Source organism: Lytechinus pictus, unplaced genomic scaffold, assembly GCF_037042905.1.
Source record: "Lytechinus pictus isolate F3 Inbred unplaced genomic scaffold, Lp3.0 scaffold_19, whole genome shotgun sequence".
Lineage (NCBI taxonomy): Eukaryota > Metazoa > Echinodermata > Echinoidea > Temnopleuroida > Toxopneustidae > Lytechinus > Lytechinus pictus.
Window position 1 is genome coordinate 8,370,468 of NW_026974140.1, and position 15,721 is coordinate 8,386,188.

Genomic DNA, 15,721 nt, shown 5'->3' on the forward strand with positions numbered 1-15,721 from the left:
TTAAATCTCTGTAGCTTCAGATCACGCGGACAAAAGTGTATAGACTTCCTTAGGTTACTATTTTCTATAACAATTTTGAAACAAGTGTTACTTCATTAATCTAAGAGCACACATTTTACTCATATCTTATGACTCCATATATTAACATGATTGCTATTTGACACGCTTTAGGTTGTGAGAAGCAACCTGGGTTTTAGAAGTTTCTCATGAATATGGAATATCATAGGGTGATACATGTAGAATACATTTGAAGTGAGAAAATATGCTCTATTGTATATTACGGTGAGTGCTTGGTTGTTCAACATAATGCGGTCACAATGGGTTGGGGCAGGCGCGCGCGGGGGTGGGGTTCCAAGAAGAATGAAACAATTATCAATGGATTTTGGAACGAGCAAGGTGTGCTGCTTTGATAGTACATATGTTGTCTTTCCTTATAATACTTGAACCCCCCCCAGGGAGAAATTTCCATAAGAAACAACACCCGGACCGAATTGGTCTATACATTTTCCATCGAAGAAAACAAAACCCGAGGTCATCTTAAGATCTCCTTGCTTTCCCTGACGAGAAAACACCATGGCGCCGCCCTTAAAATACATTGAATACCTTAATGTAAACTTGTTCAATTTAGGGGTGATCCCGCACGTTGTTATGGTTGTAAACAGTGCACCTGGGAGAATGTGAAAGGTGCCTGGTGCGAGGGGAAGATCACTCGATAAGGTTGATTGTTTCGACCAAGATGCCCCTTTTCAATTAAGCGTCCGGTTTCCATGCGGCATTGTTCTTTGCTTTAGTTCTCGTGTCAACATACCCGACTGTAACACTGCATGGTACCTGGGACAAAACGATCATGTTGTTCGCGACGAGGGGCTTTATACGGATGATAATGTTCTTAAAGAAATCCATGGAATGAATAGGAGTGGCGTGGATTAAGGTTTATGACGATGGATGATATTATCGTGAATGTTCTAGACATCCATCTTTTTCATGTGGGATTACAGGCCTATATAGATTTGCATGGTATCCTCATTCCCACTCATAAACGCGCGTAAGCGCACAAAATAATCACCCATAGGAATATTCACAAAGCGGTAAATCTATTGTTATGTATTTTTATGAAATACGATCAATATAGTGAATACGAAACTATAAAAGTAATGTCTTTCTTCGAGTACATATGTATGGCTTTCAATAATGAATGGTGCTGAAAATAGAGTTTTATAGTTGTCAACTTTTTGTGCATTTTAAAAGACGACGTCCAAAATAGTTGAAATATATCAAAAGTAAGCATTTTCGTCAAAATATGAGTGTTTGTTGAGATTACGCCCATCTGTAATCCGAAACATGACAAGCTACACCTATAGTTTATTTTGAGAAGTGCATACTACATGTATTACCGAATATTGCAGAATCATTCGATATTGATTACTTTATAAGAATTAGTATGGGCGAGGTTTTTCTTGAAAATTCACATCATGCGAGCGACATCCAAGGCCCTCTAAATGGTTTTTTTTTTATTGGGGGTGCTGATATGGAAAAAAATATTAGACAAAGCCAAACAAAAAATCGAAGGTGATTTCGGTCGGGAGAAAAGATTTTCACTAAAAAATAAGGTGATTTGGTCAAATTACTACTTTTGAGCATACCAACCTGATTTCCAGGGGGTACTGCCAATTGTGTATAAGAACACACGCAGCAGCCCCCATACAAATATTGGGGGATACTCCCCCGATTCCCAGAGCTATGGCGACACCATTCATATTTTAAATTACTATATTCACAGTTAACCACAACGGTATAATCGCAATCACGTTTACTTTCTTTCGTCAATAATAATGTTTACGAATGCCAGAAATTTGACTTCCAATAACGAAAAAAATCTGAGGAATGATTTAACATAATGTCATATTGCGGACGTCATATTGAGACGGCAAGAGGACGTGATATAAGAAGTAGTGCTGATAAAAGAAAAAGAAAACAACTTTGCAAAAGTCAATTTCTGATTGAAATCCTCGAGAAGATTTTGTGTTTAAGAATGACGTCTGCACCAGGCCCCCCCCCCCTACACCAAAAATATTAAATGGCACCATTATCCGCAGAGTATATTAAAGGGACGACCCTATTTATAGTGCACCACAGGTGGGCAATGTTTATTAATAAAACCATTGTTGGCTACTGAGCTATTTGCAGTAAAATGACGACGAAAAGATTAACAGGTCTAGATGCCACACATAATTAAAAATTCAAGCAACAATGGTATTTTTAATGAAATCATCAGTGAATGTGTATTTCCATAGCAGATCATGTGAAATGTCAACGATTAACAAGTACGTCACATAGATTGGAAAATATATAATCAGAGGCAGAACAGAGTAGGAAGGGGCAAGATGATAGAATCATGAAGACACAGAGAGGAAGATAGAGTTGTAGAAACGGAGAGAAAGTGGAAAAGAAGAAAACAGAGGGAGAGAGAAGAGAGAAAGAGAAAGGGGTAGGAGCGAGAAGCTTGCGTTACACTCGAACTGCCTTCTCGTCAATGGTATACGGGGTGAGCTGTATTCGTGATAAAATTGCACGTTGTGCGGCGGAGTCCTGTATTGACCGGCAAGTTGATGTGTGTATGTTCACCAATTGAATTACACGCATATTGGAGAAAAGCATATCAGGCCTGCCGCCGCTTGCTACGTACATACGAGTCTATGTGTGGTACTACACGCGAGCACTGCTGTTTAAACCCTCGCTTTGTCACTGCTACAACTTGTGAATAGAAACACACCACTGCTTGGATACTGGACAACAATTCTTGAGCAGTTTTATCAATTTTTTTATTGTAAGTCACCTGTTTGGGTGTTGTCGGTGATTTTTGTTTTGCCGACCCAAGGGCTTTTACAGCCATGGCCTGTCCGATGGGGTTTTCATCGCCGCCACCGCCGCCGAGCGCGGCTCGCGACCACGACTCGTCGCCCACAGGGAAATCGTCGAGTTCCAGTCATTCTCCTACATCGCCTGAGCCATCTCCTCATCGATCGGGGTCGACGACGTCCTGTTCGGCGATGGTAGAAGAAAGTGAATGTAACGGAGCAGGGGCAAGAAGAAAGCTTGATTTGAAGGGTTTGTGCCAAGGTCTGGCCTCCATAGTCTTCCCATCGGTAAGTACCTAGTCATACACACAAACATGCGTAGAGAGTCTACCTTGAAGAAAAAAATGTCAACAAATTTAACTTTTTAAATGTTCCAATATGATATTATGATATTGCCTTTTACATTTTTATATTATTTAATATTACATACCATATATTTTTCATGAAATATCACAAACTATACATATTCATAAATCATTTAAATAATTATTGTTTTAGTGACTTTATCAATTTAATCTTAGTTTCAGTGATTGGGTTAAATGTACCTTTAGAGATATATGATTATTATACCAACACTTCACCGTTCTGGTAAAATCAAGTACTTCATGATACCGTTTTCATTCGCTATTTTCATAGTTCTTTGCCAATGTACAGGAATTTGCAATTGTATATTAGTGTGTAATATGTAGTTCTGTTTTTGATCGCCTAAATAAGTGTGCAGTTCAGGGTGCGTGTGTGTAGAGAGGTATGTGCGCGTGTGGGGTTGAGGGTGTATGATGTGCTTAAATTCATTTTAGATTGAAATTTGAAGTAATATTACTTCGATGTAAATATCTATTTTATTTCGTAAGAAAGAAATTACATCTTGAATGAAAACTACACCCATTCCCCCTTTAAAAGATAAGTAAAAGAATACCATCTCACGATGGTGGATTTCGTGATATTATTCATTTGTTGTTCGGTTAGCAATTCTGCATAATAAACCACCACTACGCAGAGGCATGTTGGTCTTCGCTAGTTTGTTTATCTCCGTTAGATCTGAACTGAGCCTGCTGCCACGAGAACACCACCACTTTGATAAAATGCCTCACTCTCGAAATGAACTTTAATATAAATTGCCTCGAATCGGTAATGGCAAACGGCAACGATGGGTTCGGTTGATACAGCCTCCTAATTCACTTGAAATAGATGAATTCTAAACTCGCCGGTGTGAGCTGTATACCTCAAAAACCACTGGTAGTGTTGGCGAGTGCAGTTCATAAATATGCCTGTGTTTTTTAACACACGTTTGCTGTGGGCGATTTATTCCGCCTGTACATCGGGTTATATACAATGAATGGTGGAGTCAACCTGCATGCACTTGTCTGTAATGTCGCGCACGTATTATTTACGTGTGCTGCCTGGCTTATTAGGAAATCAACATAATAGTGGTGATTTGATGAGCACAACCAGAATTCATGTCATTTTGGAAGGTCCAGTAGTATATCAGTTTTTAATAGGCCAACAATTAATGCATTAATACCAACAAGAGAATGCATCCTAAAACTTAACTGTCACAAGGACATATTAAGGAACTTTATCTAATAATTGGATTCCTCTAATAAATTTATGCCACTAAAAATAATACGAGTTCTCTTTATATTAAGAAAAGCTGTCTGTAACCCCCCGAAACAAAAACAAAAGACGAGTGACATGTTCAAAAACCCTGAAGCATATACAATTATACATAATAAGATGGGCGTATGTGCACAGCAAGTCCAAACTTTATTAACAAAAGGGTTTTCGTTTATAATTATATTTAGGCTCATCAGACAGCAAGCATAAAACCTGCATAACATGTGTCTATTCATTACCTATTCATAACACTAAACTTTAAAAAGGGGAATGAAAGACACATTCACAAGATGAGTGTTGCCTAAAACATTCTTCGTGGGATGCATGCCTGGCTCTGTTATTCACAAAATCTTAATTTGATTCATCATTGGGAAATAGTCTTATTTAAAAAAAGAAAGTTATACTTGATCATAAGCACTGGCATTATTAAGCAACTAGTGTTTATTGTAGAAAATAATTTTGACAGGAAAGCAATATATTGTCTCCCATTACAATTTTAGAATAGGGATGTCTTTCTCTTGACAATGAACATATAGTGGCTTGAGTTTGGGGGAGAGGGTTGGGATATGATTATTTACACTAAAAATATTATATCTATTACCACCTCAACGACTTAACGATAAATTCTACTCAAAACAATTTATTCCGAAGCTTATGAATCCCCATATTCTTTTCTACATTCGTTTTGGGGTTTACATGTAAGAGAACGACCTTTTAGTATGTTAGAGAGAGAGAGAGGGGGGGGGGGGTGTCCCGGGGCTCATTGCAGGAAAAAGTTGCAGACGAATGCAACTCATAAAATCAAACACAAGTCCATAATGCACGCATTTGATTGGATGAAAATCAAATTCCGATCGATTTTTGTAGTCGCATTTTGATTCCAAGTCTTCGTGCAACCGACCCCCTGGTGATGCTAACATTTGATTCGATGCGCAGTGGTCTGATATCATCTTCATGGCGATGTCCCTAAGGTATACCTACACCTGTCCCGGTGTCTGTATCTCGCAGCCCAGATCCTGCACATTATGGCATTGCTACAACAGTGTTCATCACTAATGCATGCACAAAATGATTTAGGGTTATTAGTATGAATACAAATGCGTTTGCCCGATATTGCAACGAATTATTTATAATTGTATCTACACTGTCAAAAAATAATCAAAGTAATCGATGACTCTATTAGCATGAATATATAAAAGTATATTCATGATATATGAATTATGAATAGCATGATCTTCCGCCAGTTAATACGTTCAGGTGTCACAGCCCTTTCACCCATGCAGACTCAGTATTGATATATTCAAAAAGCATTCTCGTAAACTCTAGAATTCGTGATTAAGGAAGATATATTTTTTTTCATGTCAACCTTTCAATTCTGGGAACAACCCCTATGAGGTATCCTTAATTCGAGTATTAAGATATTTTGCCAGTTCAAATGTCTACCAGTGTCATTTTATATGGAGTCGTTTGACTGTATCCCCTTGCATACGGTACATTTCTTTCATGAAGTCTATATACCTTATACATGTATGACCTCGACAGTAAATAACCCCAACAAGATCAAATAAACGTGCACTAGAAGTGGAGAGAAAGAGAGTAAGACAGAGAGAGAGAGAGGGGGGGGGGGAATATTCGACGTTTGTCTCCAGTCCAGCTTGCAGTAAACCTACTTTCTCCATTCTTTAAATTAGGGAGATAGATAGACAGAATCGTCCTAATCTCTTCCTTCCAATTGCCAGAGTAAATAGAAGCTCGGCCCAAGACCGTGGAAAGTACTGCACGGTCCAATTACAGTAATAAGAGAAGAGAGAGAGAGTGGGGGGGGGGGGGGGGGGTGACTGCGAAAATAACATATCCCTTGTTTTTATGCCATTCCACATTTTAAGATCATATATGCTTGTACGGATGTCGTCCGTAAACAAACAAGTCTATCAAGTTATCATCTTTTGACCTCGTATTTTAAGGTGGGGCTGAGAAACGAAGCAGGTTTGGGTTGAAGAGAGTGAAAGTTGTATTATCTGGCAATGGGCTCTCCGTATCACACACTTAAGGTATTTTTTTTTTAGGATAGAGGCCTAGAGTATTTAATGTCTTTCCAATATCTGCAATGCTTCCACCATTGGAAGTTTTCTGTTTTGATGGTTGGCCTTCAAGCGATAAAAGCGCGCGCTTTGAATGGCGCGAAAAATCAGTACCATGTACGGAGGTATCGAGTAATACGGATAGGTCGTCAGGGGAGGTGTTTCTTTTTGTTGAGAGGGGTTGATGCATGTGCGCTCTAACTGGTCCCTTAAGTATTCGTATGTATTACATTACGTCCTTATTACCTTCCCGAGTCAGATTCTCACTACCATGCTTGGTATATATGGCGGATTTTCATATTTGCCTGCCTAAGATCAAACCGATCTTAAAATATAAAAGTCTAATAATGAAGCCAACTGTGGGATTCTGTCATAGCGACCACACAAGCTAGAATGATTCCCAATGATATCCCGATATCTTTTCCCGAATTCGATTACGATTGGAATGTTTTAAACCCACATGGAAATGTATCGGAAAACAGTTTGACTGAATCAGTTATTTTATAATTCCATTGTCTGTTAAAAACATAATTTTTGGCTCCAAAATATGGACCAGTAATAAACATTTTGTTTTGCATTACATCATTTGAAGGGGTCTGTCATGATATCTTAGATGTATAAATATTGGAAATTGTGAATTCTACAGTTTCTCTTATCACAGAATCTAATGATCAACGAGTCTCCCTCTTACTCAAGGGAATAAAGGAATGGTTATTCATGCCATCTTTATAAAATATCTACCGAGAGAGGATAATTTTAGAAACAGTGCACACAATAAGGAAGCATTAAGCCATTAAGTTGTGTTTTTTCTCTCTCTTGATTTATCGAGCGAATGCATGAAGGTTATTCTTAAAAGCATCATACCTTTGACAACCTTTGGCAAATGATTGTTGTTTGTTAGAATTTGTTGTTTTCGATTTCCAGTTAAACGTAGTGAACGATATGTGCGGTATGATAGACGTCACAGTTATTTTTTCTTTGGAATAAGTATTTCCTTTACTGCAGGAAAACTACCATGATCCGAGAACGGGAGATAGACATGATCTTTGGATGTATCGTGATATATTGACGAGTTAAAAGTTTTTTAATCACGGTATATGAAATAATGATTTCACATGTTAAAAGTAATTTCAAAAGAATGCAATCAGAAACTCAGTCATCACCCTCACCACCAGCTCCGCCGCCAACATCACCATCACCACAATCGTCGTCACCACTCTTCCAAAACAACTACTAACCTGACCGTGACGATCTCAATCATCGCAACCACTGCCATTATCACCACCACCGAACATCTACCACCCCCCCCCCAAAAAAAAAAAACTGGCACTATTAACACAGCTCACACCATGCATGCACCACAAGCATACGACTACCTTGGCCAATACCCATTCAACATCAGCATTTGGTTCCTATTACCGCTACATCGACCACCTCAATCATCTTTTTAAAGCACCATCTTTAGCTTCATCGCCACCACCGCCATTTCATTCACCATAGCCACCACCACTATCGCCATGCCATTGCTACCATTTCCATCACCTTAACCACCAATACTCTACCAACACAAAATACTATCAAAACTTAAACGTATATTGATGCTGCTGCTGCTACAAATACTACTTCTTTTAATACTATAACGACTAATACTTCTGCAACAACTATTACTAATACTACTACCACAACTACTGCAACGACGACTACTATTACTTCAATTACTACTACTGTTACTACTCTGTTACTACTACTACTACTTCTACTACTACTACTACTACTACTACTACTACTACTATTACTACTACTACTACAACTACTACTACTACTACTACTACTACTACTACTTCTACTACTACTACTTCTACTTCTTCTACTACTACGACTATTCCTAATACTACTCCTACGACTAATACCTCTACCACTCCTACGACTATGACTTCTACTACTACTACTACTACTGCTAGTAGAAGTAGTAGTAATACTACTACTTCTACTACTACTACTACTACTACTACTACTACTACTACTACTACTACTATTACTACTACTACTTATTTTACCACTCTTGCCTCTATTACTACAATACTACTATCAGTGTCACCTTATCTACCCTTCGATTAATAATAATTCCGCTTTTATATAGCGCTTAATACATTAGAACGATGTCTCTTTGAGCGCTTTACATATAGGCCTACCTGTATATTGATCCAACTTTAACCTGCCATATTTCTAACCATGATAAATGGCGTTACAGACTTAATTGGTTTACTCATTCTATTTAGTTCTTTAATCTCCACTTCGAACTAACATTTATATTTACCTGTCACAGACTAAATGTTCACACTTTCACACATCGGGTAGAAAGCCATCATCGACCTTCACTCCTCTCACTTAGAAGCGTGTTGATAATGATTTGTGACAGTCGAACAAATCTCCTGTCACATTGAAATTTTGTTAATTACTGGCATTCAAAATAGGATGTTATTGGTTTGTGTACTATTCATTATAAATGTAATTGATGTCGACAATGTGATTCCTCATTTCCAATTCAATTTAAGTTGATTAAATTGAGCCTGCTAGTCATCATCCGTGATACAAATAGCGTTTCCAAAAAAAAACTGTTTCCTTCCTCTGCAAATTTTTATACTAAAAATAGTTTATTTTGACCATAATTCTGTTAATATCTTTAGCAGTTGGTGAACAGAAACATTCATTAAAAAAAATTATTGCAAGATATTTGTCTTGTTAACAGAAAATTGTTCATCAGTTGTATTTCATCAACGCTATACAGCCACACTAACGAAGCTTACTACAAACTGATCGATTATATGCCATTGAAAATAATGTTATAGCTTTGATTGGTCTGGGGTCTATTTTTGTTGGTGTGACATAGAGAAACAAGGAGGGGGAACAAAATAAAAGAAATGACAAGCAAATTCGTAATCCATTTATTCTACTTCACATTCTTCTTAGAGTTTCCCTTTTATGGGGGAAAATACCTCTATTTTTGGGAGGGGTAAGGGGTATGATATATTGTTAGTATAAATGCGTAAGAGTTTGGAAGGGTTTTACGTCGATGCACCAACAATACATATTTAATCGTAAATTCCTAATTAATAATGTTGAGTTTTAATTCGAGTTATACACCGACTGTAACTTAGCGATCTCAAGATCTGCTCTTTAAATTCAATAAATCACAATATCAAGTCCATGACATTTGAGAATTTGAAATACAGGTATTTTATTCATTCCTCAAATGTCGACATGACTGTTTCTTTCGGAGAGTATTATATTTTCTATTTTTAGCCGGAGCATTCAATTATATTTTCAGATACATAGCCTGTCTTTGACTGTGGTTATTGAATCTGGGTGATTCGAGCTTTTATCAGTTATATTCCTTGGGCTGCAATTTTCATTATGAAACAAGCAAAATGGTATCATACTCAAGTAATCTTTAACTACATCATTCGTGCAAGGATTTCAATTAACCATGCCCTGTTTCCGCTCACATATATTCGCTGTAATGGTGCTGGCAAATTCTAGCTAGGGCGTATGATATAGGTTATTGTAATCATTTACGAAATCATAGAAACGTTTCGTGTAATAAGCTTACCAGGAAATTAAAAGTTCATCTAATACCAGATCGTAGTGATGACGAAAACGTAATATCAGCAATACCAGAGCTACACGAATATAGTATGGATATATTGAATTCTATATCTGTTTTGTATTTAGAGCACTTATTTCGAAAAAAGGTCATTTTTAGTCTTAATTATTACAAGACGAATCAACAAGATAAAGTGATTTAAAAAAAAGTGATGCACTCTAGCTAATATAATTATATAAGTGTCAAATCCGGCAATTAATACACTTAAGTCAAAATGAGAATCTGGAAGTTAAGAAAGAGATAGATAGAAAACATCAATGTAGATTCGACGTTTTCGAAATACTCCGTAATATTTTTTTAAAGAAGTGATTTAGTGATTAAATTTCTTGCTAGATATATCATATTCATTTAAATGTATATCCACATCATGATATAATGAGGATCACTTCAGGGCCCTGGGAACGATTATTTTACTGGGGGTGCTGATGTAAATTTGACAAGCAACAAAAATGAAAGATAAACAAGTTTCACTCCTTAATGAAGGTTTTTTTTCCGTCCCGAGAAATTTGACAAGCCCCCCCTAAAAAAAGGGCTTCTGTACAAAATGTAGGACTTTTTTTTTTTTACATTTCTCCATTTTGTCACACCTTCCTGTATTCCTGGGATGCTATGAGTGAAGCACCCAAAGGCAAATTTTAGGGATGCTTCAGCACCCCCAGCTTCCCAAGGCCATTGATCACTTTAATTCATTTTGGGGGTCTTGGTATTGTTTAGCTGGTAGATTAAAAGGAACTATACATAGTTCCTGACTGGTTGTATATCTCTGTTGATTTTGTTTCTTGATGTCGGATGTAATTGAGTTTAGTTTGATTTATTATATTCATTTAGTTCAGTTTATGTTCTTATTCATTCATTTAAAATGTTAAAGATGTTGATTAACCTGATTGAACTCCATCCTCTCATTGCAACACGCTTTATTCAAATGATAAAAGTACTATACAACCGATAAGCAATGCACATGGTTTTAAGAGCTTTTTAATATTTAAGATATATTCAAACTTATGGCCTGGGCTGTAGCCGGATACAGCTCATCGGAAATAGTAATTCACAAAAATGGGTCTTTCTTAAAAGAGGAGGGATAAATTCAAATGTATAGATATTTGTCGTAATAATCTAATATTTTGTGCAAATGCATGTATGAATAAAGGGGAAAATTTATCATTTGAAACAAATAACACATTACTTGTTTCTTCATGTGGAGGGTGTGTCCTTTGTTTTGCCTGTTGCTCCCCCCATCACCTTCCCCTCTCCATATCTGTATCTCGCTCTCTCTCTTTATATTTCTCATGACGCCGTTGACTTGTATAGAGCGCACACCGCAGCTATGGCGACAAGTGTACCCCCCATCTTCAGTTTGGGAGTGGATCGGTTAAGCTTTCAGCAAGTATCGAATTAACCTTTCCCCATTTATTTTCCCCCATTTGCTCTACACTAAAGAACCCCCCCCCCCAGTTTCTCGTGTTTATTCGTTCCATGTAGTTGTCCATGAAGCACCGTAACGTATCATTCACATAGAGACACCATGACATAATATTTGTAAGTTTTCCTCAATTTGTTGTAATAGGTGCCCTCAACTTGACAATGCCGCAAACAAAATGGTCATTTGCTCATGATTTATTGCGCGATTAATTTTTTTTCTTTGATGGCGAGATCCTGCGCCCGTTGTGGACGTAAAGTTAATTGATTCTTGGGTGAAAGTGTTCGAGCTAATAGCTTATTCTGGGCACGCCTGCTCATTGATTTACTCGTGTTCGGATGTGGACTGGAGTTATGGCGTATAGATTGTGTTCCTCGGTGCCTCTAGTCGTTCCTCCTACTCACAAACATGAACAAAATACTGCTGGGACAAAAATGTCACATTATTCTAATATAGTCTACCTAGTTCTGTCCCCTCATATTTTGCGCGGTAAATTCCGTCTGCCGTTCAGTCACATTACAGGAAAGAGCATGTTAGCTAGAGAATGCAGCTTGGTCATAGATTATTATGGTTATTGAAAACGCATTGAAACCTTCTGTCAAGCAATTGTGTGAATGGCTCATTTTACTTTGAATTTACATAAAGGTAATTAACGAATCTGATCATTTTGACTATTGGGGGAAAAACTGTATCGTAGAGGAAAAAAGTTTGAGGGGGCAGAGTTTTAATCCGGTCCACTATTTTGTTTTTATCATTCGTGAGCCAGCGTCCAAGGTGACGTAAAATTGATGGCCTTTTTAAAACAAGAGATTGATCTTTTAATTAAAAATTAATCAAATTTACCTAGCTTTTGACGTATAGTTTATGAATTATATTCAATAATTTTTAAATAGATAAGCTAAAATCATATACCTGTAGATGTAGGCAATATAACCTACCTGGGATCGTTATAGTAGAGACCTGTCTCTACACAAAAGGTTTTTTTCCCCAGGGCATTGAGAATAGGTAACAATTTTCATTCAAGAGCATATACGATTGCAAGAGAGGGAAAGAAGCGACCGAGCGGATTGTCCTTCACTTGATGTTACAGAATTCTCAATTCCCTGTATTTTTGTTGAAACACGAAAGACAACTTTACGCTTGGAACTCTATTTTTCACGTTTTAGACTTAGTAATCAGATGAGAGGCGCGAAATAGACACTATCCAAAGCAAATAAGCAGGTTAGCTGACAGGGTTAAACCTTATTTCTGAATTTTGAACGTTTTGAGTTTACCACCTCGAGTCATATCCAAGGTTGACTTATCGATTCTTAGTGCACTTTAACACACCGGTGCCACAGTAATCGCTTAACTTGCCTTTGAAATATTTGACCTATTATTCTGCCCAATGAACACGTTTTCCTATCAAGAACCTTGAAGATTTGTTACGCTTGAATGCACATTCTTAGTCGGAGGTCACGTGACACCAACCGGATTTATCACTGTGCTGGAATGAGAGGCCCTATCGCAAAACAATCAGGAAAAAAACCTTTCCTTTCGGACTTCCCTTACACGAGAGCCATATGCAAATCATTTGTTTAATTATCGAATATCAAAATCTAATATCAAGACGAGACTTCTCCTCTCCTACTGTTAATGTTAACATTCATGAAGAAAACACGACCCGGGAAACACGATTAATAAATGCTAAGATTGGCTTGATATGATCAGCGACTCGCCCCCTGTCCCTCTCCCCCCTGCCTCGAGTCATGTCGTGACTCTGTATAGCTGGAGGCTAAATATAGCAGCATTGCACGACACAACCATGGATGACATGCCTTGCCTTTGAGAATGAAAACATGCTGCTTCTGCCGCTGGAATCATAATAATGGGCAGAAATAATGAAAACCAGTCTTGGGCCGTGACCTTTAATTTCGGAGTCACAAAAGAGAAGTCAAAATGAAAGGAATGAGCTCAAAATTTGATACACGAGGGAGGGGAGGAAAGTCCTTACTGCCCGCTAATGGCTCGAGATTGACGAAACACGGGGTAACTAATCATTGTTACCGTATGATGTTTAGCCTAATTTCAAGGTGCACTGCACCTGAATGAAATTAACCTTATTGTCTTCGAATTTGAGAATATCTGAACTAATGAGTACGCAGACCGTCTAATCAAGTCCCTGAAATCCCATTCATAAAATCTGATTCCAAGGTTATGCTAAGAGAATTGTCGAAAACAAAAACGTGAATTTTTCATTGCTGTTCAGAGTTAACTCCAGATATAATCATGGCATGGTTCCGGACGATGTTTTCTTCCTATCGTTTTAGTTTCACTTGTCAACATGTTTCTCAATCATTATATTGTCTTGATACGTATCCTAATAAGGATATACAACATGTCGCCATCTGGAGGATTGCATCTGGGGCGTTGTGGCTCGGTGGATTAGTCTTCTGACTTTGAAACAGAGGGTTCGAATCCCAGCCATGGCGTTATTTCCTTCTACAAGAAATTTATCCACATTGTGCTGCACTCAACCCATGTGAGATGAATGGGTACCCGGCAGGATTACTTCCTTGAATGCATGAGCGCTGAAAGGCAGCTCGAGCTAAAGCCGGGGTATTATTAATAATAACATCGCGCCTCGGAATAGAATATTTCTAGATAGATGGCGCTATGTAAATGCCTTTGATTATTATTATTATTATTCTGAACTCTGGCTAAAAGTTGTGGATTAACTGTGAATAGCCAACTGTGATCCAAATCCTCTTAATATTACAGGTTTAAATTGTCAGCTCACATTAGCAAATGCTGTATTAGAATAAAAATTGAAGTGCTTTTCTTCATCAATAACCATGAAGATAAAGCACAATATATATAAGAAACATACTATGTAAACATTCTGTTACTTTCGGCTTCCCATATTCTGCACAGAGGTCGACAATGGCCAAAATGGATTTCGAAAAAATTTCAACTCATTTTGTATGGGTAGCCAAAAGGGGCAGATCTCTGTTCACGATGTTATCGTCAAATATGTCTTCTTGAACGTTTTTATACAATCTTATGTAGGATATGTACAGGAATAGAGCATCGAAGACAATTTATGTATCACGAACTTCAGAAATGTTGCTAGAACAATCAGTAATCATCGTCATTTTGACGGGGATAACTTTCTTAAAGAAACCTCTCAAGCGTACAATAGCAACATACTATTATCCAGCATGATCCAGCAATTGATGCTGTTGCTTTTTGCTTTTGGGAATCGTGATATGAAATACTAGAATGGACGAAAAAGAGCGGGGAAATAGAGATGATAAATTACTTAAACAGATGTGAATGGAAATAGAATGCGATTCTGTGGGAGGGAAAGGATAAAGAGCTTTCTAATGGAAGCGATAAATGTTTTTACCTCGATGATGATGTAGATGGAATTTTATTTGATGAACCCAGGTGTGTCGTTTAGGTGAGGTATTATCGTGAGTGTCATCAGGACTTTCATTCCTTTACATAAATCATCCCTGTCTTCCAAAAATAAGCGCCATTAAAAATGGCGACGGTGGGCCGTGTCGTCACACTGTCGCCTATAACTCAAGCGTGGAAATCGCATTCTATAAATACTTGGTTTTATTGCAGACCTTTAATTTGAGGCTTGACCATTTTAGGAATGCATGTTATCCACAAATACAGTGCGTCTCGAAAAATGGTTATTCTCTCTTTTTTTTCTTTTAAATCGGTCTGAATTCATATTTCTAAGTGTTAAAATAGTGTTTTTAGTTGAAAGAAGTTGAGGATGCCCTAATGCATATTTGTTTGAAAACACACACACAAAATGATTAATCATGCATGCTTGAGTGAATATGTACAAGTTTTGATGGGAGGGTCAAAAATAGATTAGCACCAAAATGAAAAAAAAATGCACTACGTTGAAATTTCCACATCCAACAATAGTTCTTTTTAGCGATTAAAAAATAATCGAAATTGAAATGTTATACTCAAATATGACCATCTATAGAATATATTTGTAGTCAATCCTCATTCTGTTTGGCACAATAAAAGCAACTGTTGGAAAAAGAAGCGTTTTTCCACTATATCTTTAGAAAAAAGCCAA

At 37.4% G+C, this 15,721-nt stretch overlaps 1 protein-coding gene across 1 annotated transcript in view; it reads left to right on the top strand.

Annotated features, from left to right (window-relative positions):
- Positions 1–2,891: 2,891 nt before the first annotated feature.
- The window catches only part of LOC129260703 (guanylate cyclase soluble subunit alpha-2-like), a 149,836-nt gene continuing 137,006 nt past the window's right edge, over positions 2,892–15,721 (top strand). Inside the window, exon 1 of the mRNA XM_064114581.1 lies at positions 2,892–3,146. Coding sequence (XP_063970651.1) covers positions 2,892–3,146 — 255 coding nt within the window. The remainder of the gene's footprint in view (positions 3,147–15,721) is intronic.